Source organism: Mytilus trossulus, chromosome 4 (assembly GCF_036588685.1).
Source record: "Mytilus trossulus isolate FHL-02 chromosome 4, PNRI_Mtr1.1.1.hap1, whole genome shotgun sequence".
Classification (NCBI taxonomy): Eukaryota; Metazoa; Mollusca; class Bivalvia; order Mytilida; family Mytilidae; genus Mytilus; species Mytilus trossulus.
The window spans coordinates 91,489,355-91,508,643 of NC_086376.1; the positions used below are offsets into that span (position 1 = coordinate 91,489,355).

General features: G+C 34.7%; 5 protein-coding genes across 5 annotated transcripts; all 5 read right to left on the bottom strand.

Annotated features, from left to right (window-relative positions):
• Nucleotides 1-956: 956 nt before the first annotated feature.
• On the bottom strand, nt 957-1,625 carry LOC134716903 (uncharacterized). Its single transcript, XM_063579919.1, has one exon. The coding sequence runs from the start codon at nt 1,623-1,625 to the stop codon at nt 957-959; it is 669 nt and encodes a 222-aa protein (XP_063435989.1).
• Nucleotides 1,626-2,408: 783 nt separating this feature from the next.
• On the bottom strand, nt 2,409-4,091 carry LOC134716904 (uncharacterized). Its single transcript, XM_063579920.1, has one exon. The coding sequence runs from the start codon at nt 4,089-4,091 to the stop codon at nt 2,409-2,411; it is 1,683 nt and encodes a 560-aa protein (XP_063435990.1).
• A 9,334-nt stretch (nt 4,092-13,425) lies between these two features.
• Nucleotides 13,426-14,985, bottom strand: LOC134716905 (uncharacterized). Its single transcript, XM_063579921.1, has one exon. The coding sequence runs from the start codon at nt 14,983-14,985 to the stop codon at nt 13,426-13,428; it is 1,560 nt and encodes a 519-aa protein (XP_063435991.1).
• Nucleotides 14,986-15,539: 554 nt separating this feature from the next.
• Nucleotides 15,540-16,244, bottom strand: LOC134716906 (uncharacterized). Its single transcript, XM_063579923.1, has one exon. It carries the CDS (start codon nt 16,242-16,244, stop codon nt 15,540-15,542), a length of 705 nt encoding a protein of 234 aa, XP_063435993.1.
• Nucleotides 16,245-16,351: 107 nt separating this feature from the next.
• On the bottom strand, nt 16,352-17,962 carry LOC134716907 (uncharacterized). The gene is made up of 2 exons (XM_063579924.1): nt 17,849-17,962; nt 16,352-17,365 (listed from the first exon to the last, which is right to left on the bottom strand). Exons 1-2 carry the CDS (start codon nt 17,960-17,962, stop codon nt 16,352-16,354), a joined length of 1,128 nt encoding a protein of 375 aa, XP_063435994.1.
• Between the last annotated feature and the right edge of the window lie 1,327 nt (nt 17,963-19,289).

The window sequence follows — 19,289 nt, forward strand, 5'->3', positions numbered from 1 at the left end:
TTAACACCATAGCAAACTCAGACTACACAAACAAAGACAAACAATATGCTTCGAAATTTTTGTAATTGCTAGTAAAGTCATTTTAAAAGTATTTAGAGAAGTCTAATGTTTTTTATCTATTGAAAATAAACCGGAACCGTAACCGTAACAGAATATTCTGCTGCGTGGGTTCTTTTGGGTACATATATACCTTGGTTAATGTACAACAATATGTATGTATGACCTCTAATTAAAACATATAGACGCACCCAAGGGCATCGTCTATAAAAGTATTTCATTATAGATACCTGGATAGAAATGTTGTATTTGTGCAAGATGCACATTGCGTCTACAAATGACCCATCAATGACGACCGAATAATAAAAAATTAAAAAAAGTCACAAAAAGTACGAGGTTGAAGAGGATATAGGACAAAATATTCCTAAAAGGTTTGCAAAATACAAGTACGGTAATCTATTCTTGCGGTTGAAAAGCCATAGAATTTCAAAAAATCAAAGTTTATCTTCTTCATGATGATTAAAGCAGTGATAGCCAATTTGAGTATTACACTTATAGACTTAAACACTTTCGAACAACGGAATACTACTGTTGCCTTTATACATCATATCTCAACAAAACTAAATAAATGTATGAATGTGGTAGATAAGAGAATATCTCATTTTAAAATGATTTAGAAGTAAATAATAGAGTACATAATACATCTATTTCAAGAATACGAAATGAACCTCAAAAATTTGCAAAACGGTTTTTGATTGTACCGGACGACAAAGCAGCCCAAAATATGGTGGTGGTATGCAGTAAATACTACACGGACGTTCTTAAGAATGAAATTTTAAATTCAAGTCAATCTGCTTCACATAAATTTATACAGTAAACATACCACAACCACATCAAAAGTTAACACTTCTTCTGAACATTTTAAGGTCCCGTCTATGTATTGGCTACCTCACCTCACCTCACCTATCCTCTTCATGCCGGTCGGCATTTAAGGCCCTGATACATTCTTTCCATTTTACACGGTCTTTAGCTGCTGTTCTTGCTGTAGCCCAGCTGTTCCATCCAAGTGATGTTCTTTCAGTCTCTACAGTCCGTCTCCATGTGGTTTTGGGACGTCCAACTTTTCTCTTTCCCTCAGGTTTCCATGTGAGTGCAACTGAGCATATTCTGTTGGTATCCATCCTTAGTACATGACCAATCCATCTCCATCTTCGTTCTATTATATCATCACTTAGCTTTTTTGTTCCAGCTTTTATGTGAAGGTTTTCGTTGGATATTTTATCAGGCCATCTTATTTTTAGTATCTGTCTTAGACATCTGTTTTGGAAGGTGTTTAATTTCTTCTTGTCTTGTTCGGTGGTTTTCCAGGTTTCACATCCATATAGAAGGACTGATGTGACTAAACTGTTAAATAACCTGACCTTTGTTTTAAATGACAGTACCGACGATCTCCAAACTTTTCTTAGCCTGCTAAATTGGCCTTTAGCTTTCTTCAACCTGTTGTCCATGTCATTGTCAAATCCACCTTTTGTTGTTATTATTCCTTCTAGGTAAGTGAAGGTATCGATATCTTCTAGGTCTTTCTCATTTAACTTCACTGAGTTGTTATTTGTGGTGTTCATCCGCATTACTTTGGTTTTAGAGGTGTTAATCTTAAGTCTTAAATTCTAATTCGTAAACTCAAACGAACATAAAATATTTATCAAATAACCACAAACTCTTACATGGGAGACGCCACTTGCAGAGACAAGCGCACATTTTATTATAAATATAATATGAGTATAATATTGTTGAAAGTTCATATAAATATATAGCTATTAAGCAGCTGGTACTAGTTTCCCCATACTTGTGGTCCACAAATCTGAAAATAAATAATATGATTAATAATATTATTTATTTTGCAAAATGCTACTGTACACTTTGACTGCAATGGCTCGAATGACTTTAAACCACCTGAGTTCACTCGTGCATGAACTCAATATCCCAATCGAACCGACCTTACTATAATTAACCAAACACGTGTTAACTATAAACAACAACTTTACATGTTCGATTTTGTACAACTTTGATAAATACATCTATTTTGCTGGCATTCTCTTGAAGTTTATCTGTTTCCAGTTGTATGTGTTGGAAATTGGAAGACAGTAGTGCTAGGTCGTCAGCAAAATCAAGGTCCTCTAGTTTGGTGGTAAATTTCAATCTGATTCCTGTTTCATGGTCTTTAATCGTTTGTTTCATGACATAGTCAATGGCTAATAGAAATAAGAAACCAGACATCACACATCCTTGTTTTACTCCTGTTTTTACTTTAAACCAATCCGATTGTATTCCTTCGTCTATGACTGCGCACTCAAATGAGTCGTAAAAGAGTTTTATAACTGTGATGAGTTTGTCTTGGATGTGGTAAGCTTTTAAGATGGACCATAAGCTTTCCCTGTGGATGGAGTCAAACGCCTTTTAAAGGCTACAAAGTTGATGTATAAAGGAGCATTCCATTCTGAACATTGTTCAATAATGTTTCTTAATGTGAAAAGTTGTTCTGTAGTGCTTTTACCCCTTCTGAAGCCAGCTTGTTCTTGTCTCAGTTCTTCATCTATTCCTTCTTGTATTCTTTGGATGATGATCTTAGTGAATACCTTACTTGGCACAGAGAGTAGTGTTATGCCTCTGTAGTTGTCGCAGCATGTTCTATCTCCTTTCTTTACTATTTTAACTATCACACCTTTATTCCAATCTTTTGGTATTTTATCTCCAATCCATATCATATTGTACAGTTTATGTAAATACTTGGTGGTTGTTATTGAATCTGCTTTTAGTATCTCAGCTGTTATGCCACCTATACCTCCTGACGTCCCATTTTTTAATCTTTTCAATGCTTTTGAAATTTCCTCTTTCGTGATTGGACCTGTATCTATACCTCTTTCCTCGATTTCATAGTTTAAATTGATGTTAAATGGTATTTCAGGCTCAGGTTTGTTCAAGACTTCTTGAAAGTGTTCTTTCCATCTTTTTAGTTTTTCATCATGGCTAGATAATGGATTTCCAGACTTATCTTTGATGACTTGAGGTGGTTTCTGTTTTTCATTGCAAATTGTTCTTGTTACTTCGTATACAGTTTTCATCATGCCATTGCTTGCTGCTTTTTCTGCTTCTTCTATTAAGTTGTCTGTCCATTGCCTTTTGTCATTTCTCATACTTTTCTTCACCTCCTTGTCCTTGTCACTGTACTTGGCATGTAAGTTGTTCTTAACTCGTTCTGATCTACTGCTGTTAGTTCTTTCCTTTAGTTGTCTTCTCTCATCTACAAGTTTCCATGACTCATTGGAGATCCAGGGCTTTTGTCCACGCTCTTTGAAACCTAGGGTGTTAGTTGCTGTTTCTTTATAGCATTTTGTTATACCTTCCCAGAATGTTTCTATGTCCTCTAGCTCGTCTAAGAGTTGGAACCTGTTCTTCAACTCGATTGAAAATGCTTTTCTTATTTCTGGACATTGTAGTTTTGTGGTATCGAATCTCTTTCTTGAAGTATCTGTTACTATTTTGTATTTCTTAAGTTTGATTCTTAATTTGCATTTGAGGAGTTCGTGATCGCTGCCAATGTCTGCTCCTCTCATAGCTCTTGTGTCCAGTATTGATGTTCTGTGTTGTCTTGTAACCAGGATATGGTCTATTTGATTTTCTGTTTTCTTGTTTGGTGATATCCATGTTACTTTGTGTTTGTCTTTGTGTGGAAAGATTGTGCCAGTAATGACTAAGTTGTTCCTTTGGCAAATATCAAGGAGGTTTCCTCCATTTTCGTTTCTTCTCCCTATTCCATGCCTTCCCATGATGTTTTCGTGACCGTCATTGTTCATTCCAACCTTTGCATTAAAATCTCCCATTACTAATAGGATGTCATGTTTAGGTGTTCCTGCTATGACTCTATCTAGCTGTTCTATGAAGCTTTCTTTTGTTTCATCTGTAGCATCGTTGGTCGGTGCATATACAGTGATGATACTTATTTTAATGGTTGATGTGTGGAATCTGGCATACATTAGTCTCTCAGTGATTGGCTTCCATTCAATCAGTGCCTTTTTTGCTCGACTTGACAGCATCATTCCAACTCCTGCCTGATGTATTCCATCATTCCTGCCTGAATATAATAATACTTTGTCATTTCGAAGTGTAAGCTTTCCACTGTCTAGCCATCTGACTTCGTTTAAGGCCAATATTGGCTACCTAAACTGCACAAAAAACATTTAAATATTGTTTCATCTCGGCTTTTAATTGTCCTTTTAATTGACAAATTCAACAACACTTACCGTTATCTTGATGACATTTTTTCGTTAAATAATCAAGGATTTTCTCAATATACTGCTGACATTCACCCCAATGAACTTACTTTAAATAAATCAAATTCAAAACGGTCATAACTGTCCTTTTCTGGATTTAGATACTTCGGTATAAAACTGAATGGAAACTCCGCACTTACATTTACGACAAAAGAGACGATTTTTCGTTCCCTTTTATTAATTTTCCACTTTTATCTTGTGATGTTCCTTTCGCACCATCTTACGGTGCTCATATTTCACAGCTCGTTTGCTATGCCTGTGTCTGTTGTGACGTTTTTGAATTTAACAAACGTAATCTATGTATTACTGGTAAATTATTAAACCAAGCATATCGTAACCATAAATTACTTAAAACCTCTACTTGATTTTTACATGGATATAAAGATTTGGTTTTGAAGTTTGGTTGAATCTTATTTCAAACGGGATAGTACATCCTCATTTTTACGAAAATGTTGCTAACCGTGCCCGGAAATTTAGAAATGATCCTTGTAAACTTATCGCTTCTTTAAATGAACTTATTCTAAAAGGTTACCAACTCAATGCTGTTATAACATCATCGAATATTGTTTTTATTGGTATATTTATTGATTTAGTTATCAGTAAATTAAAATTAGACTAAATATTACTAGTATGTTATACACATATATTGATCTACATTATGTTGATACCTGTATATTGGCATTGCACAAGGTCGTGTTTTTATCTATTGGATGTTTTATCCATTGGATGTTGGATGTGTACGGATTTACAATTTAGTCTTAGATGTAATTTTTTTTATTAGTTGTTAGTGGCTTTGAACTAGCTGTCAGTTAACTGCGAGTACTTTCAGATCAGATCTGATCCTAGTGTTTTTGTTGTTGGGGTGTACAAGTACCCGGCCATGTCCACTTCTATTTTATGTTGTACTGTTATACCACTGTCCCAGGTTAGGGAGAGGGTTGGGACTCCGCTAACATATTTATCCCCGCCACATTATGTATGTATGTTTATGTATGTATGTGCCTGTCCAAAGTCCAAGTGGTTGTCGTTTGTTAAAGTGTTGCATATTTGTGTTTCGCTCACTTTTTTTTAGGCCGTTAGTTTCTAGTTTGAATTGTTTTACATTGTCATTTCGGTGCCTTTTATAGCTGACTTTGCGGTATGGGCTTTGCTCATTGTTGAAGGCCTTATGGTGACCTTTAGAAAAAGAGGGACGAAAGACACCAAAGGGACAGTCAAACTCGTAAATCTAAAACAAACTGACAACGCCATGGCTAAAAATGAAAAAGACAAACATAAACACAATAGTACACATGACACAACATAGAAAACTAAAGAATAAATAACACGAACCCCACCAAAAACTAGGGGTGATCTCAGGTGCTCCGGAAGGGTAAGCAGATCCTGCTCCACATGCGGCACCCGTCGTGTTGCTTATGTGATTACAAATACGGTAAATAGTCTAATTCGGTATGTCAAATTCATGAAAGGGAAGGGGATTGTAGTTACGACGTAAGGAACATATCCGATATCATTTGTGAAACGGTTATTCCATAACGGTCAACCAACTCGTGATGGCGTCCGTAAAATTTACGAAGGGATGATTTCAACTTCACCATTTGGAACTCTTGGTTTAATAGCTTCCTTGTGAGTAGTAACCCTCTATCAAGAAAATCATGATAGGAAATGCAAGCACGGGAATATCGTATCAATTGGGAGATATATACCCCGTATGCAGGTGCTGCTGGAATGTTGCTACTTAGAAATGGAAAGTTCACAATTGGAAAGCTGAAATCATCTCTTTGGTCGTAAAGTTTTGTCTTCAACCGACCCTCATTGTCAATTTCTAGATGTAAGTCAAGATATGAAGCCGACTTAACTGTATCTGTAGTATCCTTTATCTCCAATTCGATGGGATAGATGCGATCCACATAGTCACCAAATTTTAGAATTGTCTCATTGGCAATCATATCACATCTTCGTTTTTGTATGTAGTCATTACAGTCCTTAAAATTGCATTATATTTAAGTATAATGCGTGCAAACCGTTGTTAAAATCCCCATTCTAATCAATGATGAAATTACAGATATTATCTAGGAATATGCTCATCATCGAATTTTAATAAAAAAAAAATGTTGTCATTGGTAACGTTTGGAGACCGAATGCTCATCAGAATATACATATAGAGTTTTGCTTTTCCAAAGATGTGTTTAACTGGGTCGATGCCACTGCTGGTGGACGTTTCGTCCCCGAGGGTATCACCAGCCCAGTAGTCAGCACTTCGGTGTTGACATGAATATCAATTATATGGTCATTTTTATAAATTTTCTGTTTACAAAACTTAGAATTTTTCGAAAAACTAAGGATTTTCTTACGCCTAGGAGTAGATTACCTTAGCTGTATTTGGCACAACTTTTTGGAATTTTTGGGTCCTCAATGCTCTTCAACTTTGTATTTTTTTGGATTTTTAACTGTTTTGATCTGAGCGTCACTGATGAGTCTTATGTAGACGAAACGCGCGTCTGGCGTATTAAATTATAATCCTGGTACCTTTGATAACTATTTACACCACTGGGTCGATGCCACTGCTGGTGAACGTTTCGTCCCCGAGGGTATCACCAGCCCAGTAGTCAGCACTTCGGTGTTGACATGAATATCAATTATATTGTCATTTTTATAAATTTTCTGTTTACAAAACTTTGAATTTTTCGAAAAACTAAGGATTTTCTTACGCCCAGGAGTAGATTACCTTAGCTGTATTTGGCACAACTTTTTGGAATTTTTGGGTCCTCAATGCTCCTCAACTTTGTATTTTTTGGGCTTTTTAACTGTTTTGATCTGAGCGTCACTGATGAGTCTTATGTAGACGAAACGCGCGTCTGGCGTATTAAATTATAATCCTGGTACCTTTGATAACTATTTACACCACTGGGTCGATGCCACTGCTGGTGGACGTTTCGTCCCCGAGGGTATCACCAGCCCAGTAGTCAGCACTTCGGTGTTGACATGAATATCAATTATATGGTCATTTTTATAAATTTTCTGTTTACAAAACTTTGAATTTTTCGAAAAACTAAGGATTTTCTTACGCCCAGGAGTAGATTACCTTAGCTGTATTTGGCACAACTTTTTGGAATTTTTGGGTCCTCAATGCTCTTCAACTTTGTATTTTTTTGGATTTTTAACTGTTTTGATCTGAGCGTCACTGATGAGTCTTATGTAGACGAAACGCGCGTCTGGCGTATTAAATTATAATCCTGGTACCTTTGATAACTATATTCAATATAAAACCCACTTATCTTTTTTCTTCAATCTGTCTTATTAATAATCCCGTGTCTCCAACAGCCAAAAAATTTGTTTTTATTTCTTGAATAAATCATTGGTGTAAGTAACAATAGATTAAGTTAATACACAGAATACAAATTAGATGTTTCCAACCCGTCCTGTATTTGACAATTATCATACACCATCAACACGTCTGGGTCTACTTTCCACGCAATGTTCAAATTCGTAACTTTCTCTTTGGTCCTGTTTATCACGTCGTGCTGGCTGAAAATAAATGTAAACAAACGTACAATGATATTTTATTACAGTTGATTCACTTAATCAATTACAGTTAGGTAGCTTGTTCAAAGATATTATTAACTATCTAATAGGATACTTAGATTGTAGATAATGTTTAATCGTTTCTTTGTGTTACCATCTTTACGGGTTCTCAAAATCCATTATCATTAAGTAGACAAAGAAGCAATAAAAAGAATGGACATTGGTGTGTAATTTATTGGCCATTGTGTCAGTAAATGTACTGTTTGACTTAATCTCATATATCTTAATAATTTCGATTCGTTTAATTTTTCTATTCAAATATGATCGTTTTTTGTACATCAGTTGTATATTTTTGTAGGTAACTGTATGTGTATACGTGTATAAAACATTTCTTTAACAGTTAACAGCCTGCCAAATTAACAAATAATTCTAGATCTATTATAAGGATGATAAGCAAAATATATTTTATTTCATATACCACATGACAGGTCTCATTTGTTTGAATCGTTTCAAAAGTTCATATGTTTCAACATTAAAAATAGTAACACAAATAAAATATTTAAAAAACTGTGTCCCAATTGTATTTTACTGTGTTTCTGTTTTACTATTTTTCCCTACAGTCACTCTCACAATGACTGGACACACTATGAGGTCCATCGTATTCCATTAAGTATTGGAACACGTCTTCTTATTGAGTTAGGTATTTCAGCATATTTCGTGTTTTGTATATTGTTAAACCTAATCATTGTAAATATAACAGAATTTGAAGAGACTGCCAACAAAGTGAGAGGTTTAGCGCTATTAAATCAGGTGTAATCCATCATTTTTTTATATTTGAAAATGCCTGTACCAAGTCAGGAATATGACAGTTCTTGATGTGTTTTGTCGTTTATGTTCTAGTTCGACAACTCAAACGAACATAACATATTTATAAATAAAAAATCCAAAAACTATTTGGGATATCAGCTTGGACAGTACAGTTAAACATGTTATTCAATTCATTTACAATATATGAATATTTGTCTGCACGCCCGTAGCCGCTGCTTCATAATATCATTTTCCTATTAAACACAATCAACAAAAGAAATATCTTTGTTAACAATCTTTTCAAGGACGTATAATCTTAAAAAAACATCTACACCATCTGAGTATGAATACATCAATTTACAATATTGACAAAATAATAAGTGGGTGGGTTGGGTCAAATGACCAGACTGAACTGTCCGAAATCCAAGCGTCGAATGAGACATAATTACACCAAAATTTACTGTTACAATTCTTCCCGCTTATATTAGCTCGTGATATACTCATGACTCTATATAGATATACTCTAGAGTATACCTTAAACCGGTATATCTAGTCATGTGACAAATGTCACAACAAATAAACGTTTTACATAGATAAATACATTTCCCCAGTGTTCAGTATTTTGGTGATTTTACTTTTGATTGAAATTTGTATGTACTTAGATTCGTAGTATTTACGCAATGTTATCTTGGTATAAGACATATTACATTATATTAATTTAAAAATGCACTTTTATATTCTTTTTTTAGGTTATTTAACTCTGGTAGTCATCGATGGAATTTTCACTTACTTTGTACTGCGGAAACCTGTTAGTTTAGATTAATTTCCTGCAAAGACAATTCCTTTCTTAGTTTAGTCCTTTCTTCACAAAGAAAGTCAGACATGTTTTTCTGTTTTTAACAGATAATGCCTAGCGACAATAGACGTTTGTCTACAAACATATATTTGCAAGTTGTCTGAATCGAGTTTGTTAAACTTTAGAATTAATATTTATATATATAAAGATTTGTCTGTATAAAACTTTAAGAAACAATAAGAGTAGTTTTTAAAATTTAGCAATCTAATTGTTCAACTTTGCTAAATCTAAATTATTTCGCAATCAATTAAGATATTTCACTGAACAAAAGATGACGTTTCGGCACTTTTTCTTATTTCGAATTTATATATATGTTTTCTAAAAATACGTTTGTAGAATCTGGTCGTTTGATTACACAAATATATATACATACTAAATCAAGAATTTAAAAGAAACATAATTCCATTCTAGTTTCAAAAGGTATATTGTTGATTTATTTCTCTTTTTGTATATAGAATATACCGTTGGTTTTCTTGTTTGTATAGATAATAAAAGTCATTTCTGGGGCCTTTTTTGTTTATGTGCGGTCCGATCTGGCGCTCCATGTAAAGGGCAGAACTTTTACATATTTTACAAATTATGGCTTGGATGGAGAGTTGTCTCATTTGGTACTCATGTCATATCTTCTTATTTCTAATGTTACACTCGGAGACATACATTTCAACAACAGAGTTATCGACCTAGTGGTAGTAATAACGTGATCACGACAAATATCTCTGCACCATGGGCTGTTTTTGAGAAAAACTTCGACATGAATCTGATTTACAGATTTTATTAGTTACTGCAAGTATCATTAGAATGTTCAGAATCAGATGAATTGAAACTGAAATCTTTTAACAGTATTTTACTATTAAAATGTATGTAAAGTCGTTCTATTGGCACGCAACGCATGCCGTTTCCTCTATGAACATCGCTATAATTTCAAGAATAATAAAAATATTGTTAATAAAGCAAGACCATAACTTCTTTTGTAGTCAAAGCAGGTGTATGATTCTGAGTTTTATCAATCAATCTGTAATTGAACAAAGAACGACATATTATATGTGATAAATATATAATGTATCTTTATTATATTTTCTAGATAATCAGAAGGCAAATTTAAATAATACATTTACTGAAAAACAAGCTTCAAGATAGCAGTTTTTTTTTAGCATACCCTTTAATTTTTTTAACCGAAATTTTAGATGTAATTGTGAAAAATCTACCAAAAAAATAAAAGTTTGCCTTATATATTGATTATTCATTATAATTTTTCAGCTGCGTTTTCTTTTTACAGTGCATTATACATATTTAGGTTTCATGAATTACAACTAGAATGTCAAATTTGATGAGATCTGCAACATTTAGTCGAATCAGGCGGCAAAACAAATAGTGATTTTCTTTTAAATACAAAATTTATGAATCAATTGTCATTGATGATTATTTGTGGGAGTAAAAAAGACATTTGGCACATTCCCCATTTCCATTTTCAATTTTACGTTTTGTGTTGACATGAATATCAATAATGGTGTCATTTAAAAAAAAATCTGTTTACAAAGCTTTGAATTTTTCGAAAAACTAAGGATTTTCTTATCCCAGGCATAGATTACCTTAGCCGTATTTGGCATAACTTTTTGAAATTTTGGATCCTAAAGTACTTTAAGTTTGTACTTGTCTGGCTTTATAAATATTTTGATATGAGCTTCGCTGATGACTCTTATGTAGACGAAACGCGCGTCTGGCGTACACAATTATAACCCTGGTACCTTTCATAACTATTGTGTAACAAAATTTAAGATTTGATGTATTTTTCTTATTTGCACTCATACCACATCTCCATATTTTCATTTCAATATATATCAAGGATTATGAACTGCATGTGTATTTGTTCAATGTCTGGATACGTGATTTATAGGGAAAACAACCTTATATAAAAAGGAGATGTGGTTTGATTGCCAATGTGACAACTCTCCACAAGAGACCAAACGACACATAATTTAACAAATATAGGTATTCGAACGGCCTTCAACAATGAGCTAAGCCCATACTGCATAGTCAGTTCAAATTGCTCCGAAATGACAAAAACAATTCAAAAGAAAAATTAACGGCCTAATGTATGTACAACAAATGAACGAAAATCAAATATGTAGCACATCAAAAAACGATAACCACTAAACTACAGACTCCGGACTTGGGACATGTACAAACATGCATACTATGGTGGGATTAAACATCTTAACGGGACCCAAATCCTCCCTGAATCTAACACAGTGGAACGATCTTACATTGAAACGTCATAAACAGTCAGAGAAAAACACGACCTTGTGAAATGCCATGATACAAGTTTCGACAGATTGTAGATCCATGAATGTGTATATGTATTTAAGACAGACAGCTAGATACCATAAACATACTACGTAAACACAAGCCAGAGTCTGAGCTTGATTTGCTTTATGATATAAAACTAAACTGACGAAAAAAGGTCATTTATTCAAAATCATAAAATGCAAAAAATACATTTTGCAAATAAAACATTTGACATAAAAGTTCATATTTAATATGAAATAATAATACATAATTACTACGAAATAACATCAACTAATATCATGTCAATTGAATAAATGTCAAAGAATAGCAAAGGTGGGGAGAAAAACCTGCCCCATAAATAAACATATATACATATCTACTCAAAAGATAATATAAAGGGCGGTATGTGGGTGGGAATTTTGAACAAATTGTTTGATGACAATCACAAGTTAACACATCAAATGCTGATGATAAAAGGAAGTGACCACAATGCACTTACACGTGAACTCGTGCTGACCCGCAATGCCATTGACCAATAAGAAAGATGATATCCGGTCATGCATTGTTCATAAAAGAAATTTCTCTGCACGTGAAAACAAGTTATCTAATTTCAACAATTTATCGTTTAATTAAGTAGGACACTCTGACCCTTTGACCAGACTAGAGACATTATACATTTACAGTAATAATAGATCACTCTTTTATTTAAGTCGGTTAGTAATAACCAATTAAACAGAATTATCTTCTCTGCTGTCTTAAATTATTTTATTCCGCTTAATTTTCAATTAGCAAATAAAACTGGTTATAACAATATTATGTAGTTTGCTTTTATTTATAGATAACAAATTTAATACAATTACCAATACAAACAATATTCAATATTCTTATTACAGAATTGAATTGGTAAACTTTTGGAATAAATAATTTTAAGGATCGTTTCTAAATTTCCTTAAAAATGAGAATGTGCTATCCCTTTAAATAAGTTTGCTACAAGTACAAACAAAATTCAAAACCAAATCTTAATATCTTATGACGAATTTAGTAGCGGTTTTAAGTATTTTGTGGTATCGAAATCCCTGGCGCAATAATATACCAGTAATACATACGTTAGTTAGAATAAAACAAACCCCGACATACCAGATAGGGACATAGCAAACTAGTTGTAAATATAAAAACCGTAAGATGGTGCCTGTAGATTATTGCGTTGCGTTGTGTATTTGATCGTAAGTTATCTAAGGCGTTAAAGATAGAACTACGTCTGCCATTATACGTTTCTATTCAATACAACAAAAAGTATAACAATTACGCGACGTCACAAAGATAGCGGCCGTACCGCAAAAAGGTACGTTAATATTAGCGCAATTCTTAACATTCTGGGGCCGCAGAAAATGATATTTAACTTAAATTTGAAATACAATATGAAAAATTCGTAAATTGTGACATAAAATGAAATAAAATCAAATTTAAAGTCTCTCAATAGTATTTTAACTGTTCACGTCTGAATAATTTAACACTTTTACAAGTCTATATAATAACCGTAGTTAATTGAACAGTCTATACATCCACTAATTTCTCCATGGCAGAAAGTTCTCCAGGGCAGAAAGTTCTCCGGGGCAGAAAATTTCATTCACTGTCATCATGTGTACTGCGTATTTCCAACGGGTAGAGCTTCACAATCGGACGGTTTGTGATTCCTGTGTCGGTCTTAATAACACCTGATCGAATGAGTCCATCCTTTCCACGAACTAAATCTTGTACAACTGCTAATTTCCACATTATACGATGTGTGTCATTTTGTACTTGTACAATGTCACCTATTTGTATTGTTTGTTCGTTTCTTCCAGATGTTCGGTGAAATTCACGGAGTGACGTCAGATATTCGTGTTTCCATCTTGAGCGAAAATGGTTGATTAGTTCATTATTTCTCTGTAGATTTTTATTCAGTTTCACGTGCAAGTCTTCTGAGGTAACACTGTCAATATTTTGTTCCGATTGGTTTTCAAGTCGACGACAATATAAAAGGTGCGCTGGCGACAGCGGTTCGGGATCTTTAATATCAGTAGAAATGTGAGTTATCGAACGATTGTTTAGAGTTCCCTCGATTTCGATTGCAATTGTATTCAACATTTCCGTAGTGACACATGACTTTCCTAGTATTGCTTTAATTGACTTTTTCGTGAGTCCAATTAGGCGTTTCCAAAAGCCTCCAAACCACGGTGCTCGGTTGGGTATGAATTTCCACTCAGTTCCTTGATCGGCAAGTTTTTCTTGTATTCGGTTGTCTTTGCTTGATCTTGTAATCTTTTCGGCGGCTGTCTTGAAGGTTGTTGCATTATCGGACAACATAATCCTTGGTGTAGATCTCCGAGCGACAAATCTTTTAAAAGCAAGTATGAAAGACTCCTCAGTTAAATCTGTGACTATCCCCAAGTGTATAGCTCGTGTAGCGGCGCAAGTGAATAAACAAATATATGTTTTGCTTAATTCGTTGTGTTTTCCTTTTGTATACAAAGCTCCTGTGAAATCAACGCCGGTTACTGAAAAAGGATAATCGTAGTTGACTCGATCTTTAGGAAGCGGTGGCGGATCGGATGCGCTGTAAGGCATTCCTGATATTTTAATGCATTGAACGCATTTACGAATTTGTGATTTTACGCACTGTCTTATTATCGGTATCCAATATTTCTGTTGAATATATGCGATTGTACTGTTAAGTCCGGCATGTAAAGTCTTTGTATGTGCATTCATTACAATTAAGGACGTAAGACTGTGGTGTGTTGGCAATAACAACGGATATTTAGCACTATCCTTCACAGGTGCGTTTTGAATTCTCCCGGTACAACGTAGTAATCCATTTTTGTCTGTATATAGTTTAAGTTGTCGAACTAGTGGCACTTTTTTCTGTGAAGATGAATTCAAGCTTTCAATTTCATCCTTAAATGTTTCCTGTTGTACTGTTACTATAAGAACTTGTAATGCTTTACATCGCTCCTCAACACTGATAAATCCGATTGACCGTTTATTTCCTGAATTCCGTAAATTCTGTATAAAACGCATGCCGTATGCTGTTACTCTAATTGCCTTTTCTAAAGAGCTGTATCGTTGTATATCTATACATGAAATTGTCTGTGTTAAAGCATTTGTACTTTCATCGTCTGTATTTTCATCACTAACAGTTACCATCGTGCTGCATTCTTCAATTTTCCTCGTCCATGTCGGCCAATTTTCACGATTTAAAATCCATTGTGGACCGTTCATCCATAAGCTGTTGTTATAAAGTTGTTTAGCGTAAATTCCGCGAATTAAGTAATCAGCTGGATTGTCATCTGTTGGACAATAATTTCATTCAGCATTCTCTGTTAATTTTCGTTTTTCGTTAAGTCGATTTTCTACAAACGGTTTTAAGATTTTTGACGATTTAACCCCCAACTCAAAACAATTTGACTATCGCTCCACATATACACATGTTCTGTTGTTATGACTTTAAGAAGATGCGTTGCTAATCTGGCGCCGATAAGCGCGCCCATAAGTTCTAAACGTGGTAATGAAATCGGTTTTACGGGTACCATGACGATGATCGATGAATTTGCTGTAACTAAGTAAGCACAAGCTCCGTATGCTAACTGACTGGCGTCTGTGAAAATATGTAGCGACGTTTTCTCGTTAATAACTCTTTCCGTTAACATTCGTGGGAATACTATTTTGGTAGCCTCCTCGATATCTAAAGCTATTACCTGCTATTTACTTCTCAGTTCGTCGGACAAACATTCATCCCAATCCAACTTTGCCTTCCATAAAGTCTGCATAAACAGCTTAGCTTTCACCGTAATTGGCGTGATTAATCCGAGGGGGTCGAAAATTCTAGACGATGTTCGCAAAACCTCGCGTTTTGTTATCTTTCTGTCCTTTTCCATAAATTCAATCTGTTGAAATTTCAAATCATCGGATTCCCTATCCCATCTCATGCCTAAAATCTTGACTATGTCGTCATTGTCGTCGATCTTGTCTAGTCCTGCGACGTTCTGTAATTCCGTACTATTAGAATTCCAAGACCGTAAGTTGAATCCTGCTTCTGACAATAATTTTCTTGACTCCGTGTAGAATTTCAAAATTGATTCTTTATCTGTAAAACTGGTTAGAACGTTTTCCACGTATAAATTACTCTGTAATTCGGCTGATGTAGTTGACGGATTGTATCTAAAATGTTTCATTAGCGTGGCGCTTAACATGAATGGCAAACAGGTGGCGCCGAAAAGTACAACTTTTAACCGGTAAGTAATCAAACGGCTTTCTGTGTCCATTGGGTTTTCTAACCAATAAAATCGTGTGACATCTCTGTCATCAACATCTAATTCAATATTCAAAAATGCTTTTTCAATATCTGCTGTAACTGCATATTTGTACATTCTAAAGCGTACTAATATCTCCGTCAAATCAGTCATAATTGGTGGATATGTTGCAAGGCAATCGTTAAGACAAGGACTACTGTCGTTCGCTCTACAGCTACAGTTATATACTATGCGTATCGGGGTGGTGACTGAATCCTTTTTTACTGGATGATGCGGAATGTATACTGAATCTTGTTTGTGCATGTACTTTCATCACATACCTTTTCAATGAATCCTCTTTGTTCTTGGTCTGTAATTATCTCACTATACTTTCGGAACATCTCGGGGTCCTTCTTAAGGCGACGAATAACGCTTTCCGTTCTGCGTTTTGCGATGTTTTCATTTGTCGGTAGTTCTGGCGCATTCTCTCTCCATGGTAATTTCGTAATATACTTATCATTTTTCTTCGTAATAGAGGTTTGTAAGTTATTCTCAATTGATTCAGCTAGGTCTGGATCATTTTGTTCCTTAGCGTCAATTCCCAACGATTCAAGCTTCCAAAATTTTTCAAGATCGCACTCCCCTTGTTTGTGACATACTAGTATATTCATCATTGAGAAAGATGCATTGCTGGTTCGTGTAGGGACTGGACCGGAAAGTAAATATCCAATTTTCGAGCTAACTGCGGTTGGACCGTTTCCACGCACTATTTTATCTTGAACTATGTCCCAGTAAAAATCACCTCCAATTAATAAGGATATTTCAAATTGCTCTCCTTCCATGACTGGGTGTGCTAATTGTAGACCACGTAAGTATGAAAACTTCTGCGTTATTCCTATGTTGTGAGTTTGAAGTGGTGAAGCAATGGTTGGTACAATTAAAACTTTAATAGGAATTAATTCTCCTTCGGTAGACTTAAGATTAATTGTTGTTTTGTCAAGATTTCTCACCTTTTTCGTAGTACTTCCAAATGTAGCTATACTTAATGTTTCAGAACCTTCTTTTGTAATGTCCAATTTAGCTGCTAGTTCTTCGGTTATAAATGAGCGCTGAGCTCCCTCGTCAAAGAGTATTCTTGCATCTATACATGTATTTTTGTGAACGACTGGAATGAATGCGGTTTTCAGTAAAACAGTGGACCTTTCTTCGCTAGCGGTATACAACATAGAAGTTTCTGTGTCTACTTTATTTTGCGATTGTTCAGTTTCAATATGATGTTTATTTGAGTACGAGTTCTGTTTACATAATGAAGAGTGATGCTTCCAGTGGCAACACTTACACGTATTCTTGGATTTGCAATCGGCTATTTTATGCTTACCTAAACAATTAAAGCATAATCTCTTTTCTTTTATAATGGCTACTATTTTATCGTGATCTATGACATTTTTACATTCGTTCGACCAGTGGTTTCCGTCACAATATGCGCATTGTTTCTTCCGATTCGAGTTAAATGACTTGTCTGTTGTGTTTATCGGACGGGTTTTATCTGAAGTTACTCGTTTAACGCCTCTTATGAAATTTGCGCTAGGGTTTACGGTTGAATACGTCTGGGTATAATGTCCGTATCCGGACTCTTGAATAGAAATCTCTTTACCTATCGCGTTTCTAAGCGATTGAATATTCCAACTGTCGCTCCCGTTTTCTCGTTTTATATTTTTTCGTACTTCATGCGGTATCTTCCCGAGAATTACTGGTATCAATAACGATCCGTACATTACCTGACATTGACCAAGAGACTCTAGACCCCGTATGTAAGCTTCTGATTTGTCATGAAATGTTCTCAAACTTTCTAATGTATCATGTGGTGCGGGTATATCAAGTAGTGCTCTCATATATGCATTTATGATTTTATGTGGTTGCCCATAGCGGTTTCTCAATAATTCAATTGCTTTGTGTTAGTTTGGATTTGTCATGGTCAATCCTGAAATTAGGTTTGTAGCTTCAAATTGAAGCAATGAGTTCAAGTACGAAAATTTCTGAATGTCAGTTAATGTGTGATTGTGATGAATCGTGGTCTCGTATGAATCCCAGAAATATTGCCATTGTAGAATGTCTCCATTAAAATTGGGAAGAGATAGCTTTGGTAGGCGATGGTTTTTACTTGAGGTAGAACTTGATTGAGATAATTGCTGACTTGTGTGAATAAATGGGTTTGTGTACGGAACAAACTCTGGTGCGTTTGAATCTAGTATCGAAGATGTTGCGTTTGTAACGGGCTTTAGGAACTTCTTAAATTTTCGAATTTTACCCTCTAAATCTAAATGATACTCATCTGTTTCAAGAATTTCATTTGTAATATCTTCTGATTCGACTGAATTTAATATCTGGCTAACGTCTTCTTTTTCTTCTCAATTGCTTCGAGCAATGTTGATTCTTCCTCCGTGTCTATTTGTGAATCTCCGATGGCTTCCTCCAGTTTTTTAAAAACTTTTGTTACCGCTGCTTTGTTCCCCGCTCTCGATTTTAATCGGCTGATGTCCATTCTCTCCGTTTGAAGTCACGGCACCAATGTAGATTATTGCGTTGCGTTGTGTATTTGATCGTAAGTTATCTAAGGCGTTAAAGATAGAACTACGTCTGCCATTATACGTTTCTATTCAATACAACATAAAGTATAACAATTACGCGACGTCACAAAGATAGCGGCCGTACCGCAAAAAGATACGTTAATATTAGCGCAATTCTTAACAGTGCCTTACAACATCACCATAAGAAAAGGGAAAATTAACAATAGGGAAAAAATTTCCCTTTAGTCGTTAATTTTAATTTGGAGTTTCTCGTGTAAAACTGAAATATCTAAATCTAGGACAGGACAGTTATTACCGTTTAAATTTTATCTATTTAAATAGTTATCAAAGGTACCAGGATTATAAATTTTAGTACGCCAGACGCGCGTTTCGTCTACATAAGACTCATCAGTGACACTCATATCAAAATATTTATAAAGCCAAACAAGTAAAAGTTGAAGAGCATTGAGGAGCCAAAATTCCAAAAAATTGAGCCAAAGTGAGTTCATTTTGGTAAATATTTGCAATATATTTACAAAATTCTGGATTATTTAACGAAAAATATCATCAAGGTAACGGTAAGTGTTGTTGAATTTATCAATAAAATGCAATTTAGACGTGTCTTTACTGAGTTTGGTCAAAAAGAATACAA